A 14,595-nucleotide genomic window follows, 5' to 3' on the forward strand; every position below is an offset into this window, starting at 1 on the left:
GAGGGTGAGAAAGGAAGAGAAAAAATTAACCAAGAGTGACTTTTTCCTAAAAAGAATCTACTCCCACACACAAGGAAACTGGGGTTAGGAGAGTAATTTAAAATTTAACATGTCGGTCACCTTCATCCCAGCATAAATATCACTGGCTTCCAGATACCATTATAATGACATGCTAATATTAGAACTGTTCAAAAATATGTGAATTGTTTTCCTGGAATGAGCTTATTTTTGAAGCCATGTGAATTCAGAAATTACCAGGATGTGAAAGGACATTTGCATGTATAGTTTTGACCTCTTCTCTTGCTCTTTGCCTGTCAATATATCTCAACTGGTTTGTCTTTTAACATTCCAAAACTTCCAGTAGCTTTCAAAGCTAATTTTTTCTCAAAGAAAACATGCTGCTTTTCCTTTCTCCCCACACTCTGAAGTCTGCACAAGCTTGCTAACAGATTTAAAGACATGCTGCTCCTAAATGCTGCAATGGCAGCATACTGAAATTCAAGTGTTATTTTATGAACTGCCAGGAAAAGCAGGAGTGTCTGTATGTCAGTGGAAATTTGGAATTTTTTGTAAGCATTTAATCTTGGCTGTCAACAACATGTTGGGTCATTGACTTATAAAGCCTTGGAACAAAAATATTTATTTTTAGATGCTTTAAATATATATTCTGGTATTTATTTCCCTTCGAGAGCCATGCTTGCTAACTACTGTAATTTAAATTTCAAAAATCGGTAGACAAAATTTTAACTAAAGGAGATTCATGTGTATTTATATATAGTAGAAGAGTCATTTCAATGACATTTGGCATCATTTCTATAACCCACACTAATTGCCTTGCTCACAATTAATGTGGGTCACTTCAAGAATGGGCCAAAAGGAAGTCTGTTTCACAGGCATCCCTGAACACTATCTAATGCTATAAAATCAATGCCAAATACACTAAGCAAGTTTATAAAATTATAAACACTGCAAAATCTGAATACTTGCAAGGATTGAGAACTTTAGATGTAGGCAGATTTCCCTGGCTCCTGTGAAGTGTCAAAGAGATAAAGATAAAAAAATAACCATTTATGAAGAGTCATCAGGTAGAAAGGGAAGGGAAAGATGTACATGCTGGGTACCCCAGGACTTTGAATTAATATGCAGATCCAGCATGAAATCCAAATAAATAAATGTTTGTGTGTAAAGAATAAGCAGGAATACAGAAGTACAAAAACCAAATACTGTATCACTTACATACTGATAGTGAGTAGAGCAATATATATATATATGCGCAGGAACACCACAAGTTTAACCTAACATATTGATTCCTGTACCCAAAACTAGGTCTCCTTTTTTCTGTCAAAATCATCTAACAGTCTAACATCTATTAGATAGATACACATCACTTGACAGACAAGTCATTATGCTGTTAAATTTCCATGTAAGGAATAAAGGAGGTGAAAAACTTTCAAAGCACTTTTCCTTTGCTTCTTTCTAACTGACACTAACTGTTCAGGTCTTGACAGCTAAAGTAAAAGGAAATCAAACCTCTCAAATTAAGTTACTCTCTACCTTGATAGCTATCCCCACAATATCTATCATCAAGAAGCATCATTAGCACCAGATGTGTTGCACTGACACAAGACATTGTTAATTGCATTAAACCAGAAAACATTTTAATTAAACCATTTAAGCACACTAACAAATTTATTGACAGGATATTGGGGTATGGGGGAGGGAATACTCTGTCTAGAGGCTATCTTTCAAATTTTCAAACTGATAAAAATAAAGCAGATGTTTAAATCGAATATCATTAACCACTTTGTAGACAAGTACTCACTGAGAAAGTTTGTAAAGCTCTTTGTGTCACTGGTACACATTGAGTAATACTGTACTAGTCTGGCTCTGCCACTTCAAGGTGTGGCTCTCAAAACCTGGGGCTGTTCTGGCCATAAACCACTAAGCAGCACCCTGCTGCCTGTCACAGACCAGGAGAGAAGTGACTGCTCTGTGCTATACCTGTCCCCTCCCCACCTTAGAAGTCCTCATCGACACTCACTGCTGTGACCCAACATGGATTTTGTTCACACTCTTAATAAAATAGTGGGGCAGAAATTGTTTCTTCTGTTTGAGCCAGAGCCACAAGTTACATGGCTTATTAGCAGACAGTCTTGTCAACACATGACAGTTGAGAAGACTGAGTTCTTGCAGCAGCCTAGACCTGGCATGTGTGCTTCACTGTAACAGGTCTTAATTGTGCTCAGTCTTGATACCTTGGCTCCTTACCTAAATTATCACTATTTTGTTTCCTCCTATTCACAATGACTGCCAGCCAGCACCTTAAGGTCTACCTCTTCACAAAATTATTTCAGCCATTTAAATGCAGCATTCATGATTTTGCTGTTGGAGTCAGTAATTGCTCACTATTGATAACATAGCTTGCTGTGGCTGAGGTGATGTGAATCAAGCAAACCAAGTGCTCATTTGCAAGATGCCTACAGACATAGACACATGACATACTCGTGACTATGTGAATTAAAGAGTATCTATACAGGATAGCTATAACCATTGAAATTAATAAAATCTAAACAGTAGAACTAAAGCACTACCTCAAAACCCTAACCCAGCATCAAAGGGGGTACAGCGAATCTATTCCACTATCCAGGGAGTACTTTCAAAGTCAAGTAGGTCAGCACATTTCTGTGGGGGCATTTGGAATTGTTTCTTCGGAGTAGAAGCTCAAGGAGCTTATGAGGTGGTTTATTTCCAAAGAGAAGACAGCCAGCCATCAAAGTGTTTAGGGTAAGACAGGCTTGTACTAAGCCACATTTGGTTTCCTTTTTCAGTAAGAGTATTTATTCTTATAATTAAGATTTGCTACTTCTAGTTCCCTTGATGAAATGTAATGTGCTTACAATTATGCAGATGTTCTTTCTTAATCTTTCAAGAATATATAGGTTTTGCTTTTAAGACTGCTGTTTCAGCTTAACTGTTGCTGACAGCTTCTGCCATAGTATATGCTCTGAGAAGTAAGATGATTCTCATACTCCTTCTCTTCAGCTTTTTCAGTCTCAGCTGCTTCCCAGCACTTCTTGCTCTAATTGTTTTTGTCTAGATCAGGAAAGCAGAAGGCAGCTGATTGTGCAGACAGTGTCAGCAGGGAGCACATCTGCACAGTTCCCAGGCCCCTGGCCAGCGGGGGACAGCTGAAGTTCCAATGTCACCCATTTTCTGGGATTCTCTAAGATTGATCCCAGTGCTCCCGACAGCCTGACACACCTGGGGAGCACCTGTATTTAGTTACTTGGCTTGTATCAACAGCAGCCATTAACCAAGATTTTGACTTAGCTTTCCCTAAGAAAGAAGGGTCCTTGCCAATCTCGGCTACCAGTGACCTGGGAACTGACTCCCGATGTGCTATTTCCTGTTGTCATTCTCAGTGTCCCTCATGAGAGCAGGATGGAAACAGTACCCAGAAAACTGAGTTTTGTATTCCAGTGCAATGCACAGAGCATCTTGCACCAACTCAGCCTCAGCCATTGCTTACAGCCATTGTTTACAGACCTTACACACTCTTCCTATTAACTCAATATTCAAATACTGAAAACACCACAACCATTTTAGTTCTTGCCTCCTTCCAGTCCCTTATTAAGCAAATTAGACAAACTGAAGAGGCTTTTTCATACCTGCAGAGATGTCTGCTCAGTTAAGGAAATACCAAATAGCAAAACCAGATGTTTCAAGAGGAAAGATGAACTAGAAAGAAACAGCACATAATCACACAGCCAAGGGACAGTCTGTTTTCACAGCATAAGCTAGACACAGAAGGGCACCACTTGACTAAAATCACCTGCATGCAGTTACTGGAACAGGACTCAGGTAGCTGGAAGCAGCAGCTGGCCGCAGACCTGGTTCAACCCTGACACAGGCAAGATTATTAACAGAAGCTGACAGTGTCAATTCTGCTGTATGTCACCATTGAACTGGGTCAACAGCATATTGCACTCACACTTTGGGCTGAGTCCTGAGGAAAAGTCAGTTCTTAAAGCACAAGGTCTGCTTCTAGCAGAACTGAGGACATTTCTGCAGCAAGTCCTGCTCTCAGGTGACTGGCATTTTGACTGCAGACTAGAAACATTTTCCAGATCTTTTCTTAGATGTGGCCAAAAATGGAACTTTTGACACTTCAATTTTTCCCTTTGCTCTGATTCAGAAGGAATGGTTGCAAACTTCCCACAAAAGTAAAAATAGAGTGCTTTGGAACCACTAAGGCAGTAATGCATACATGCCTTATTTGAGAATTTTACCTTATATTAAAAAAAGTTAAAATTAATTGATTCAACTTCACCATTTTTTAACAGAGTCTTAATCATCAATGAAGTGAAATAAGCCCTGAAAAACAACTTGTTTTAATTGATGAAGCATTCTTAGAGATAAATGGTTCTGCTAGAAGAATTTCAGCTGGCCCTTTTGAATTCTATTTTCACATAAAAAGAAATCAGACTTCGTAATCTTGCAGCCTACATCAGCAGAGGCTCTGCTGCTTTTTTGCTGAGGCTAAATTTCTGATGGTCACAGTTATTTCTGTATGTGGTAATTTCCTTCCTCTTTCGAACATTAAACTCAATTTGCTTAAGCATATATTGGTGCATCACTACAAAGATAGGGGAAGTGCTTTTATTTTCTCTGTTCCAGTAAATGTCCTTTCAATAAGGACATGCAAATACAGACAGAGCTTGGCCCACAGAACATTACATTGCCAGTGAGGAAGACAGTATAATTTTTGGAAGAGCCTTGGAAATCTCTCATCTCTCCATCAGGTCAGGCTAAGACTAATGGGGACATCATGTTCTAGGAAAAAAACCATGATTTTCCCATTGTATGCACTATATAAACAAATTTATATTGCAAATCAAACCGTACTGTCTTAGAACAAGGCTATTTCTGCAGCCAGCTTTCAAGGTGAGGACCATTCATTCCACATGAGATTGAATAAAACAGGTTCAAAAAGTCTTGGACAGTCAAGTGTGAGCAAACAGCTCCTGGGGTATACAATAGGTTGGAAACCCAAGGTCATAAACAAAAAAAATCATAGGTAAGCCCTCTCATAGCACATATAAGAATAAAAGGTCAACTAGTTTAATGTTTCACTGAGCTCTTAATGTGAGATACTATTGCAACAGGCAGTTTCCTCAGAACAAAGCAAACCACAGGGGTTCACTGAGCTACTATTGAAAGAAAACATCTTTCAGTCGAGGAAAAAACAGGTTTCTAGCATCTCAACAGCTAAAAAAATGTGGTAGGTGAGGCAGCAGAGAATCCTCAGAAACATACAGCTCAATGCACATCAAACTTTATTAAATAATTCCAAAACCCCTTGATTTTAATTTTAAGTGTTAGAGCAGCAATATTACAGGCAGATCTCCCTCAATGTAATAAAGTCATCCCAGCTGCCCTAAAGAATGTTTCTCCCAGCAAGGGAAACATCTAGATCTCAAACTCCCATTACCTGTTGAACACAGTCCTCAGTAACCCAGTATTAGACGGGCAGTTTCTTAACTAAAAGCATGCCTGAGGACAAAATAACAGCAGCATTCCACGATGGATGACAAATCCACAGCAGTCCTGTTTATAACAAACACGTCCCGAATATATTCCCTTGCTACCACCACTGCCAGCAACACAACTCCATTTGTACTGTGCAAGGTTTGATATAAACCAAACACAGAGACAGCTGCTCTGAAATCTTAGAGATCTCACGTATATTCACAATTCTGGTGCTACTAGCATGATTTATTCTTATGCTTCCAAAACTTTGGAAAGGCATCAGTGTCCAAGAGGTAAGAAAAAGCCCCAGGGAGTGCAGACAAAGTCAGAGTGACTCTGCACACAGAAATTGGCCTCATGTCAGTGCTACTGCTCCCACTCAGACCCAGAAGGTCAACAGCTTATTAGAACTCTTAAGCACCTGTACTGGATTACCAGGTTCAGGACAGACAAGATTGCATCTCCCAGCTCTGGCTGGCACAACTGTTAACAGCTAATCTCATCCTTAGAGAGCAGCTCTGCAGCAAACAGGATTGCTGCTCAGCTCTGCTTTCCCACTAAAGCACCAGGCTGTCCTATCTGAAATGACAGCTGCTGTTTCTTATACCACTTCTATAACTGTGACTCAAGTCTCATTGCAGAATGTCAACATTTGTGTTCAACAAATATGATTCACCATGTTTTGAAAGTAACAGAAATGGAATGATAGAGGCAGCATATGATTCACCACAGCCTTGAAACTGCACAGAGCTATGTTGAATTAGAATTATGCTACCAACATTTTTTATCTCTGAAATATTTGCAACAGTTATTATTAATTGAAAAGACTGAAAAATAAACACAATCAGAAATTGGCCAATGTAGTTTGACAATACTTGCCACAAACTACTAACCCAGAAAAAATAATCTATCGTTTTCCTCCCACAATTCTAAGTACACTTGCACTGAAGCACACCTGCTTTCCTTCTTCCTTCAGATTTGCCTTTGTCTTCACCCAGTCTTCTATTGCTGATATATTTCATTTTATTATCTGGAAAATAGATTTGAATGATGCTTTTATATTTTTCCATGTTCATTTTAAATTGCATCCTTTGACTGTAGGTATGGTGCCCCCAGCCAGGTTTTAAAAAATAATTTTTAAAATAATTGATACTTCATTTTTGTATATCTTTGCTTGTTATTAGTAATTTATACATTATGTATATAATGGCACTGGAGGCAAAGATAAATTAAAGTCTCAGTGGGGCAGGCATCATGCAGAGTTTTAGCAAGAGATTTTTTTCTTCAAAGACACTAAAAACAAGCTAGACAGAAGAGAAAAATATTTTTTAATGCCCTTTGAACAAAAATGTGAATTAGAAATTAATATATTAACCATGGTTCAGCAAATGAAGATGGGAATTATCTAAGCACATGCCTATATGCTGTATCGATTCAGAGCCCACATATCTTGCCTGAATTCATGTGAGATCTCAGTTTTGGCCATAAAGTCCTGCTTCCTCTCCCAGAGGAGCTTACACTTGTGAGTAATGCCAGACCTGAGAAACACATCACAGCTGAGGCCAGACTTCTCCTGTTCATTCATAAGAGGTCTAAGATTGGTGGCTACCAAACAGTTTCCCAATTGACCCTGAAGTTCTGTAACTCTTATCCTCACCTTTTTTTAACCCTCATACCCTTTACAACCTTTTCTCCTCTAATGAAACTATTCATGAGTTCTCTAATATGAGGCCATGCATTTGGGAAGATGACCTACAACCTGGCATTATATAAGTAAGATGTTACTAAAACAAGCAAGATGTAGTTTGAAATGCTCTGTAACACCCAGCTAAAGTACAGAAAATGGCAATTTTAGTATGTAATATAGTTACAATCTGTTAATCTGCTCTGCAAACTGGTCTCACTGTAAAGCCACTTTGCACACAAAGTGCTATTGCTACCACTAGATGTCAGTTTTACACACTTTAAAATGGCCAATTCCCTCAAAAAGAGTAATTTGCCATTCACAATAGAAACAGCTCTCTATTATGTCATTCTTTCTGAACTGACCTTTAATTTTAAGTATCTCACATTTTATTTACATTCTCTCCACTTCTCCCCCAACCCTTTGGGGCATAGTTCTCCTTTATTAAAGAAAAAAAATCCACTATGCATTTATTCCATGATTTACTCAGTCTGAAACACTGGCAGTTTTTCCAGATATCACTGACAAAAGTCTATATCTCAGGTTGTGTCTCTAGAAGCCAGCACTGAAACCTTACTTTTATTCCTCAGAGATATTTTTATATTCCACAAGAACACTTGTACAAAGAAATACCATTCCTTTTTTTTTTTTTCACTAAGAAATATTAAAGTAATTATAGATAGGCTTCCATGCCAGTTAATAAGAGGTATCATTAATATGGCTTACTACAATTTTATGATTTTTCACATTTTTACTTACATTGACTGCCTAAATGCCGATAGTTTTTATTTATACTTCAAGTCTCTGTCTCTCAAAAGTCAAAAATATAGCTGTACATTCCTCCTGATCTCCTACAAGGGCTCTACACCGATGTTTTCTTAAGAACAATTTTCATTAACTAGTCTTAACATAAACTTGGTCTCACTGAATACAGAAGTTCTGTATTATGCATTTACTTTATCACAACAAAATGGAATTACTTTTTGTCAAGTAAATCTGTCTTTACTCCCTCCCGCAAAGAAAAATCATTAAAAAAATTAGGAAGAACTCAAATTCAAAATAATACATTATTACCTTCAAATATATATAGACATGCACAAAAAAAGCATTAAACATCTACAAAGCTGTCCATGCTCGTAACTGCCAACGTTACAGAATGTAGCTCTGAATTTATATAAGGTAATGACAAGACTGTCACCTTACATGTAGTTGTACTGCCCAGATATTGACAGTTTAGCTAGCAACACATTATGTTTGTTAATTATAATGTCAGAGGAATCCCCTCACCCTTATTCACATCAAAATCTGACATTTTCCAGCTCCTACAGATCCTTCACAGCTCTCTTGGGTTGCTCAAGGTGTTCTTTGCACCTGCAGCCATAACCAGCTCATCCAAGGGTTTGCCTACCAGAAAGGGCTGGGCAGTAAGGAAGGTGAAAGATGTTTCAATGAACTTCAAAACAGAATTGAAAACACTGTGTCATATATTCAACTCTATCAACAACCTTCTCCAAAGACATCCAAAAATATTTTTAGGCAACAATTCCATTGAAACCATCCCTCTGTGCAACCTCAGCAACCATAAAAGCGTGGCAAAAAACTCCAAGGCAAACGTGGAATCCAAAACGCATCAAGACCCGTGTTCACGACTTAGGAGCCTTCCTTAGAGAAGTGCTGCGCCTGGGGCAGATGAGGGTGTCCTACATGCTACATATTGTGTTTTGCCCCATTCCCTTTGTTTTCCAACCATTCACTCACTATCCCTTATCCACCTACCAGGCATCCCCAGGAGTGCAGAATGCCCTAAATCCCTCCCAACCAGGGCATGTGAGCCACCCAAACCCACACTCCTCCCTTGCAAGCACATGCACAGAAGCAGAGTACCTCAGACATGCCAGATCATTCTGCATGTAACTGCATAGCCCATAGACAGGAGCCAGCCTGAAGTTCTCCAGATGAAAATTCACAAAACCCCCTCGTGCACCCACAGTTCCAGACTGTACAGATTGTACCTTCTCATTGCTTTTGATGCAAGGTGTCTCCTTTGTCAGCAGCCATGGTGGCAAGCAGCTACAGCAGGAGAGGCTCAGGTCCAAGACATGCTTCTGCAAGTAAAGGAGCAGAAGACACACCTCAAATACTTGCACTGCTACAGCTTTTCTCTCACTGCTGGATGCTACTTGCAGAACAAAGCTGGTTGGCTTGATCTGCAAGCTAGGAATTTTGGTTACTCTGAACTACTGAGCTAAGTGAGTTACTGAGAAAGTTGATGCTGGGTGAATGAAGCAGCCGGTAGAAATGAGACCAACATCAGGCTAGAAGAGAACAGATTTTCTTACATGCTTTCTAAATTGTGCTCTAACATAAAACTGTAAACATAAAACCCAAATCAAACAAATCAACAAATCAAACACACACAACAAAACATCCCCCCAAAAAACTAAACAACGAACTGTCCCTTTATTTCCTCATTGTATATTTGGAAACTCAAATCCCTCCAGGAAAGAAACTATTTTAACTTCTTCTTTATCGCACATGTTAATTTGCAACTCATTCCATTCACGCCAATATGAATCACAAACAAAGTATATCATAAGCAACAACAGAAGCAGTGGTTAATTAAAACCTGGAAGCATTAGTCATCTTCCTACAGAAGCTACCATGTAATTTCAAAAGTGTTGAGTTCACAAGATATTTTTGTACTCTTTCCTAGGACCAAAATTCTGCTGCTAAAGCGCAGCAGCAGTTCTTATTTTCCATCAATAGCATTCTACTTAAGAAGAAGGGAAGAAAAAAAAAAAGCTTTCAGCTGGGCCCATAGGTATCAATCATTTCAAATCTCAGTGAGACACACAGCTTGATCCCCTCATTGAAGATTGTCCCGGGGGAAGAGAAATAGGTTAAAACTCTCTCAATAAAACATTCCCCAATAAAGGAATTGCTTAGACCCATAGCTTCCTTCTCTCCCAAGCTGCAGTGCAAGTTTAAAAAGTGCCTGATATGACCATACAAACAGCACTTGCCTGTTTAAAACTTGCCTTTCCACACACATAAAGGTTTAAACACTATTTTGCAAAGAAAAGGGAGTGAACAAGAATCAAACCCTTGCAAGAAAAAGCATAGCTTCCTCCTCTTCTTACTTAAAAAGTGCAAGAGGGGGTGAGGAAATGGCCCTGCTCCTGCTGGTCATTGATATGCAGAGGCAATTCGGTGAGTCACCACTACAATTGATGAAGCCAAAGGAGCCCAAATGGGCCTGTATGCCAATCCCACAGCTCAATGCAATTTTACATTTCCTCCGGAATTTGGTGATTTCTAGATCTGCGAGATCACCTGCTAATTACCATACCCGATACACGTAGTTATGCAGCTGCTATTTGTTACAGTATAATTACAGGCTAAGTATTAAATATAGGGGCTTCTCTACTGTCTGAAAGGGCATATTTTCACAACAAATACATCAAAGAAATGCAGAGGTTCACTGGAATTTAAATATAGACTGAGGGAATATGTTTTCTCTAAGAATGTATGTTCTCCACTTGATCTTCTCTCATACACTTATTAGTGTCTCCATTTGTAAGCCTGATACAAACTCATCTATCATGCTGATGAGATGGTGAGAGAAAAGGCAAAATAATTTGGTGGGGGCTGATGATTGGGACATTATTCAGAAAAAAAATAGATAGGCAAACATCAGTCATACTACAGTGAATTCAATATCACTGAGTTCACTGGAAAGTATCTATTTCAGAGATTTCACATCCATTATAGTCATGTCTAGGAAATGTCAAGAAATACACAAATTAATTTGCTCTTCCCAACACAAAAATAGATGAAGGGGTAGAACTGCAACTACTAAATGGGCAATATTTTCAGCCTGACCTATCCTCTGCTGAAATCTATGCTGAAAAAGGGGGCATTTTAGAATTAGAAGGTTTCTGAACTGAAAACATGCGATCCCACACTTAGTACAATACAGAGACTTTGCTGGAAATTTTGTACTAAAGAAAAACCCATAGGGTAAAAAAAGGTTTTATTTAGACTAACTTAAAACTGATTTGAGAAGTTTTCTGCAGCCAGTGCACTAGCTTGAACACCAAAAATACTCCATGAACTCCTTGTTCATATTGAGGTGAAAGGTATATAGAGCTAAAAAAACTACTGAAATCACCTGGTGAAACTCTTTCCAGTCACTGCACTAGCTTGTTCAGCACTAGAATGGGCATTTTATGTGCCAAGGTAGCACACTACAAATTCTATTTCTTTTTCATTACCAGCTTTTCATGGGTTGAGAAGTCATGCAGAGCTTTAGAACAAGAACAGACCAAACATGAGGTATATAATATCCCAGCCATTGTTAAAGTATCTTCCACTCAGCCATTGTTATACTAATCTGCTGATTTGAGTGGAAAAAAATAGAAAGAAATTCTGTGGTGAAATTAAATGGTTTGCTTATCACTTCTTGAATGATTCATTAACCAGCCTAATTTAATCTGCCACATGCCCGGTAAAATTCCAGTTTAGCAATGTAGTGTGTGCTACCAGCTTTCTAGAAATGTTACAACAGGCCAGTAACAAAAAGTTAAGCATTAACCAAGATGAGACAAGAATGTAGCTACAAAACTAAAAACTGTTTTTTCAGGTCTTCCCTTCATTTACTTTTTAAAATATATATTTCACTTCTTGAATTGCTCTTGATTAAAATTATCTTCATTTAAACCATAAAACCTGTTTTCTCTCTTTTCAGAATGCATCAGATTTTGAGTTGAGCAGATTCAAAACAATGCACCAGCCGTAAGTGTCTCATTATTTTCCATTTTCCCACTGAATAACACACACACTTCTACTCTGACAGTTGCTCTGTTAATAAATCAGGAAAAATGAGAATTGAAATTTCCTGTTAATGAACTTTAACATTAATTGATGGGGGTGGGACTTCCTCAGGATTAGGATCCTGGAATGTTTACAAGAGCTGTGGTTCAGATCAGCTGACAGGAAAGTCTCTTCTGCACCAGATGCTGGCTATTATTCTTCCTCAGAACAGAAATGGACAATCATAAGAATTAGTAAAAGTACAAGTTCAACTGATTCCAGAACATAAAGGCTCTTTGCTTGTATTGTATTTGAGGTCGAATTTTCAGAATTGGTTCATCTGCTACTTAGGGATTCATCTAAGTGATCATTTTAATGAAGTGCTCTGTTGAAAGTAATTTAAATAGAATTCAAATACAGTACCAAATAAGCAAATATAGATATAACATTGAGAAATACCTTCATATAACTTGTGACAAATCAAGTTAATTTCAAAGGATATCCTTAATGTTCAAATATATTATTTCTCTTGTAGTACTACTCAGAAATAATATTAGAAAACTTTCTCCATGAAACCAAGAAGACTTTCGTTTAATATAGTGTGTTGCTGTTCTTCACCTAACGGTTGTCATTATTCTGTGTAGCTTTCCCCTCCCCAGCTAATTGGGAAAACATCTATTTACAAATTTTTTTCTGAATTCCACTCTATAGGTAAGAAACTGTATAAACTTGAAGGCATTTTTATCCAATAAATTCCTATTCCTGTTGATGGGAATTCATTGAGACCATAGGTAAATATTCTTCTGGGTTTGATTTAATAATTAACTAGATGAGTAAAAAACATCAAAGGACTTTCTTGCAAGGCACTTTAGTCTAATGGGACATCATTTTGAGAGAAAATGTAGAGAGAATTAATATAAAGTCAACCAAGGATATATTTTCTGTTTCTGACATATATTAATCTGATCCACAACAGTATTGGGGAAACAAATATGTTGAATTGAGGCCAAGAGTTGCACTTCTACTTACTGATGTGAGCATTCAATCTTTGAATCCTCAGACTACTGGAATAACAAAAGTGTTTTGCCATATGAATTCTGTTGTCCAAAGCATTAAAATTCCTTAAATTCACAGTGTAGATGTCATACCCTTAGTACCAACTTCCAATCTAAAATCTGTTACTCTTACATGGTATTACTTGCTATTGTAAAAGCTGTATGATTTTCTGGCACTCACAGTTTAACTGGAGACTGGAGTCTACATTGATCCACCTAAGACAGATCAACTGGCCTGTTCAAGCGTGTTCATACAGCAGGCAATTCCCAAAGGACCAAAACACTAAACATAGATAAGCAGAAAATGAATATCTGCCAGACAAGGTGAAATCCTGTGTTTCTTCTGACAGTGGTCAGAGGTTCAAGTCTCTGCTTTATGAAAGTTTCTTCATGAGGCTTCATTAAGCTGGAGTTAAATTCTCTGACCACTAGCAAAAGCTCTTTGCCTTTCCCATTCTAGTTCAACACTTGATATTCCTGTTTTCCACAAGATTTTGAGTCTACAAGGCTGTAAGTGCTCTTAGAGCTAAAACACATAGTTATTCCCCATTCTGCTGGGACATCTCACAACAATAGTACCAGTACCAGGAGCAATCTGCAGCCATGCTTGGATGTGCTTCCCTGCCCTCTGCACCACTAATTGAATGCAAGGCTCTTTTCCCTCTAGCCAGTACTGTGCTTGTTCTCCAAGGGGAAAATTTATCTGGGAAAAAAAGACAAAATGGTTTATCTGGAAAGAGTTTATCACAGTAATTCTGTTTTGATACCCTTAAGTAAACTTTTTGCACTACACTTCTCATTAAGTTTCTTACTATATTCTGTTGGGTTTACTGTCCATGTTGGCTTTGACAGCCTAGTGACAGCCCCATATAAACTAGTTCCCGCCTACACTTAAAGCCACAGGTCTACCTAGATTGTTCCTGAGCAACTACTGGATATTAAGGTGAAATTACCAAGGTGCAGTCTCTACTAGTGTCTTGCCCTACTCCTGAAATGCAATAATGAAAGATTTTCTTCCCCATTTGCTAAGCAATATCAGAAGAGAAGTGCTGCTTTAAAACACAGGACAGCAGAGTTCTGAGTCACTAGTCCAAACCCTCCCTGGAGCTGCCAGGGTTGTGCAACAAACTGCTCTCACTGGTTTACATGTTCTCAGCAATCCCAACAGCATGTTGAAATCTCAAGCTTTGCTTAAACCCTTTCCTCCTGCACAAGCACCATTGTATTTTTCACTCCACAGAGCAGACTCAGTTGATAAACTCTCACCCTGAAAGCCTGAGATCACCCAAAACACTGAACTAGTTCACTCTCAAGGATGCCAGTACAACTGCACTTTGCAGATACTTCCCATGAGAGCAGTTTCAGACATCTCACAGATTACAGTCATGGGCTCGTTTAGTCAGTGCCAACATTTATGCCAGGGAGAACATTATATAGAACATCATGCTACATTCAGGAGCACTTTTTAAGAGAGGACAGGTACCATAATCAACCTCATACACAGACATATGAGAA

General features: G+C 38.4%; 1 protein-coding gene across 2 annotated transcripts in view; it reads left to right on the forward strand.

Moving 5' to 3' along the window:
- The window catches only part of BLNK (B cell linker), an 88,544-nt gene that overhangs the window by 15,999 nt on the left and 57,950 nt on the right, over positions 1 to 14,595 (forward strand). For both annotated transcript variants that reach the window (XM_066323792.1, XM_066323793.1), the window contains exon 3: positions 11,961 to 12,007. In XM_066323792.1, coding sequence (XP_066179889.1) covers positions 11,961 to 12,007 — 47 coding nt within the window. The remainder of the gene's footprint in view (positions 1 to 11,960; positions 12,008 to 14,595) is intronic.

Source organism: Sylvia atricapilla, chromosome 8 (assembly GCF_009819655.1).
Source record: "Sylvia atricapilla isolate bSylAtr1 chromosome 8, bSylAtr1.pri, whole genome shotgun sequence".
Classification (NCBI taxonomy): domain Eukaryota; kingdom Metazoa; phylum Chordata; class Aves; order Passeriformes; family Sylviidae; genus Sylvia; species Sylvia atricapilla.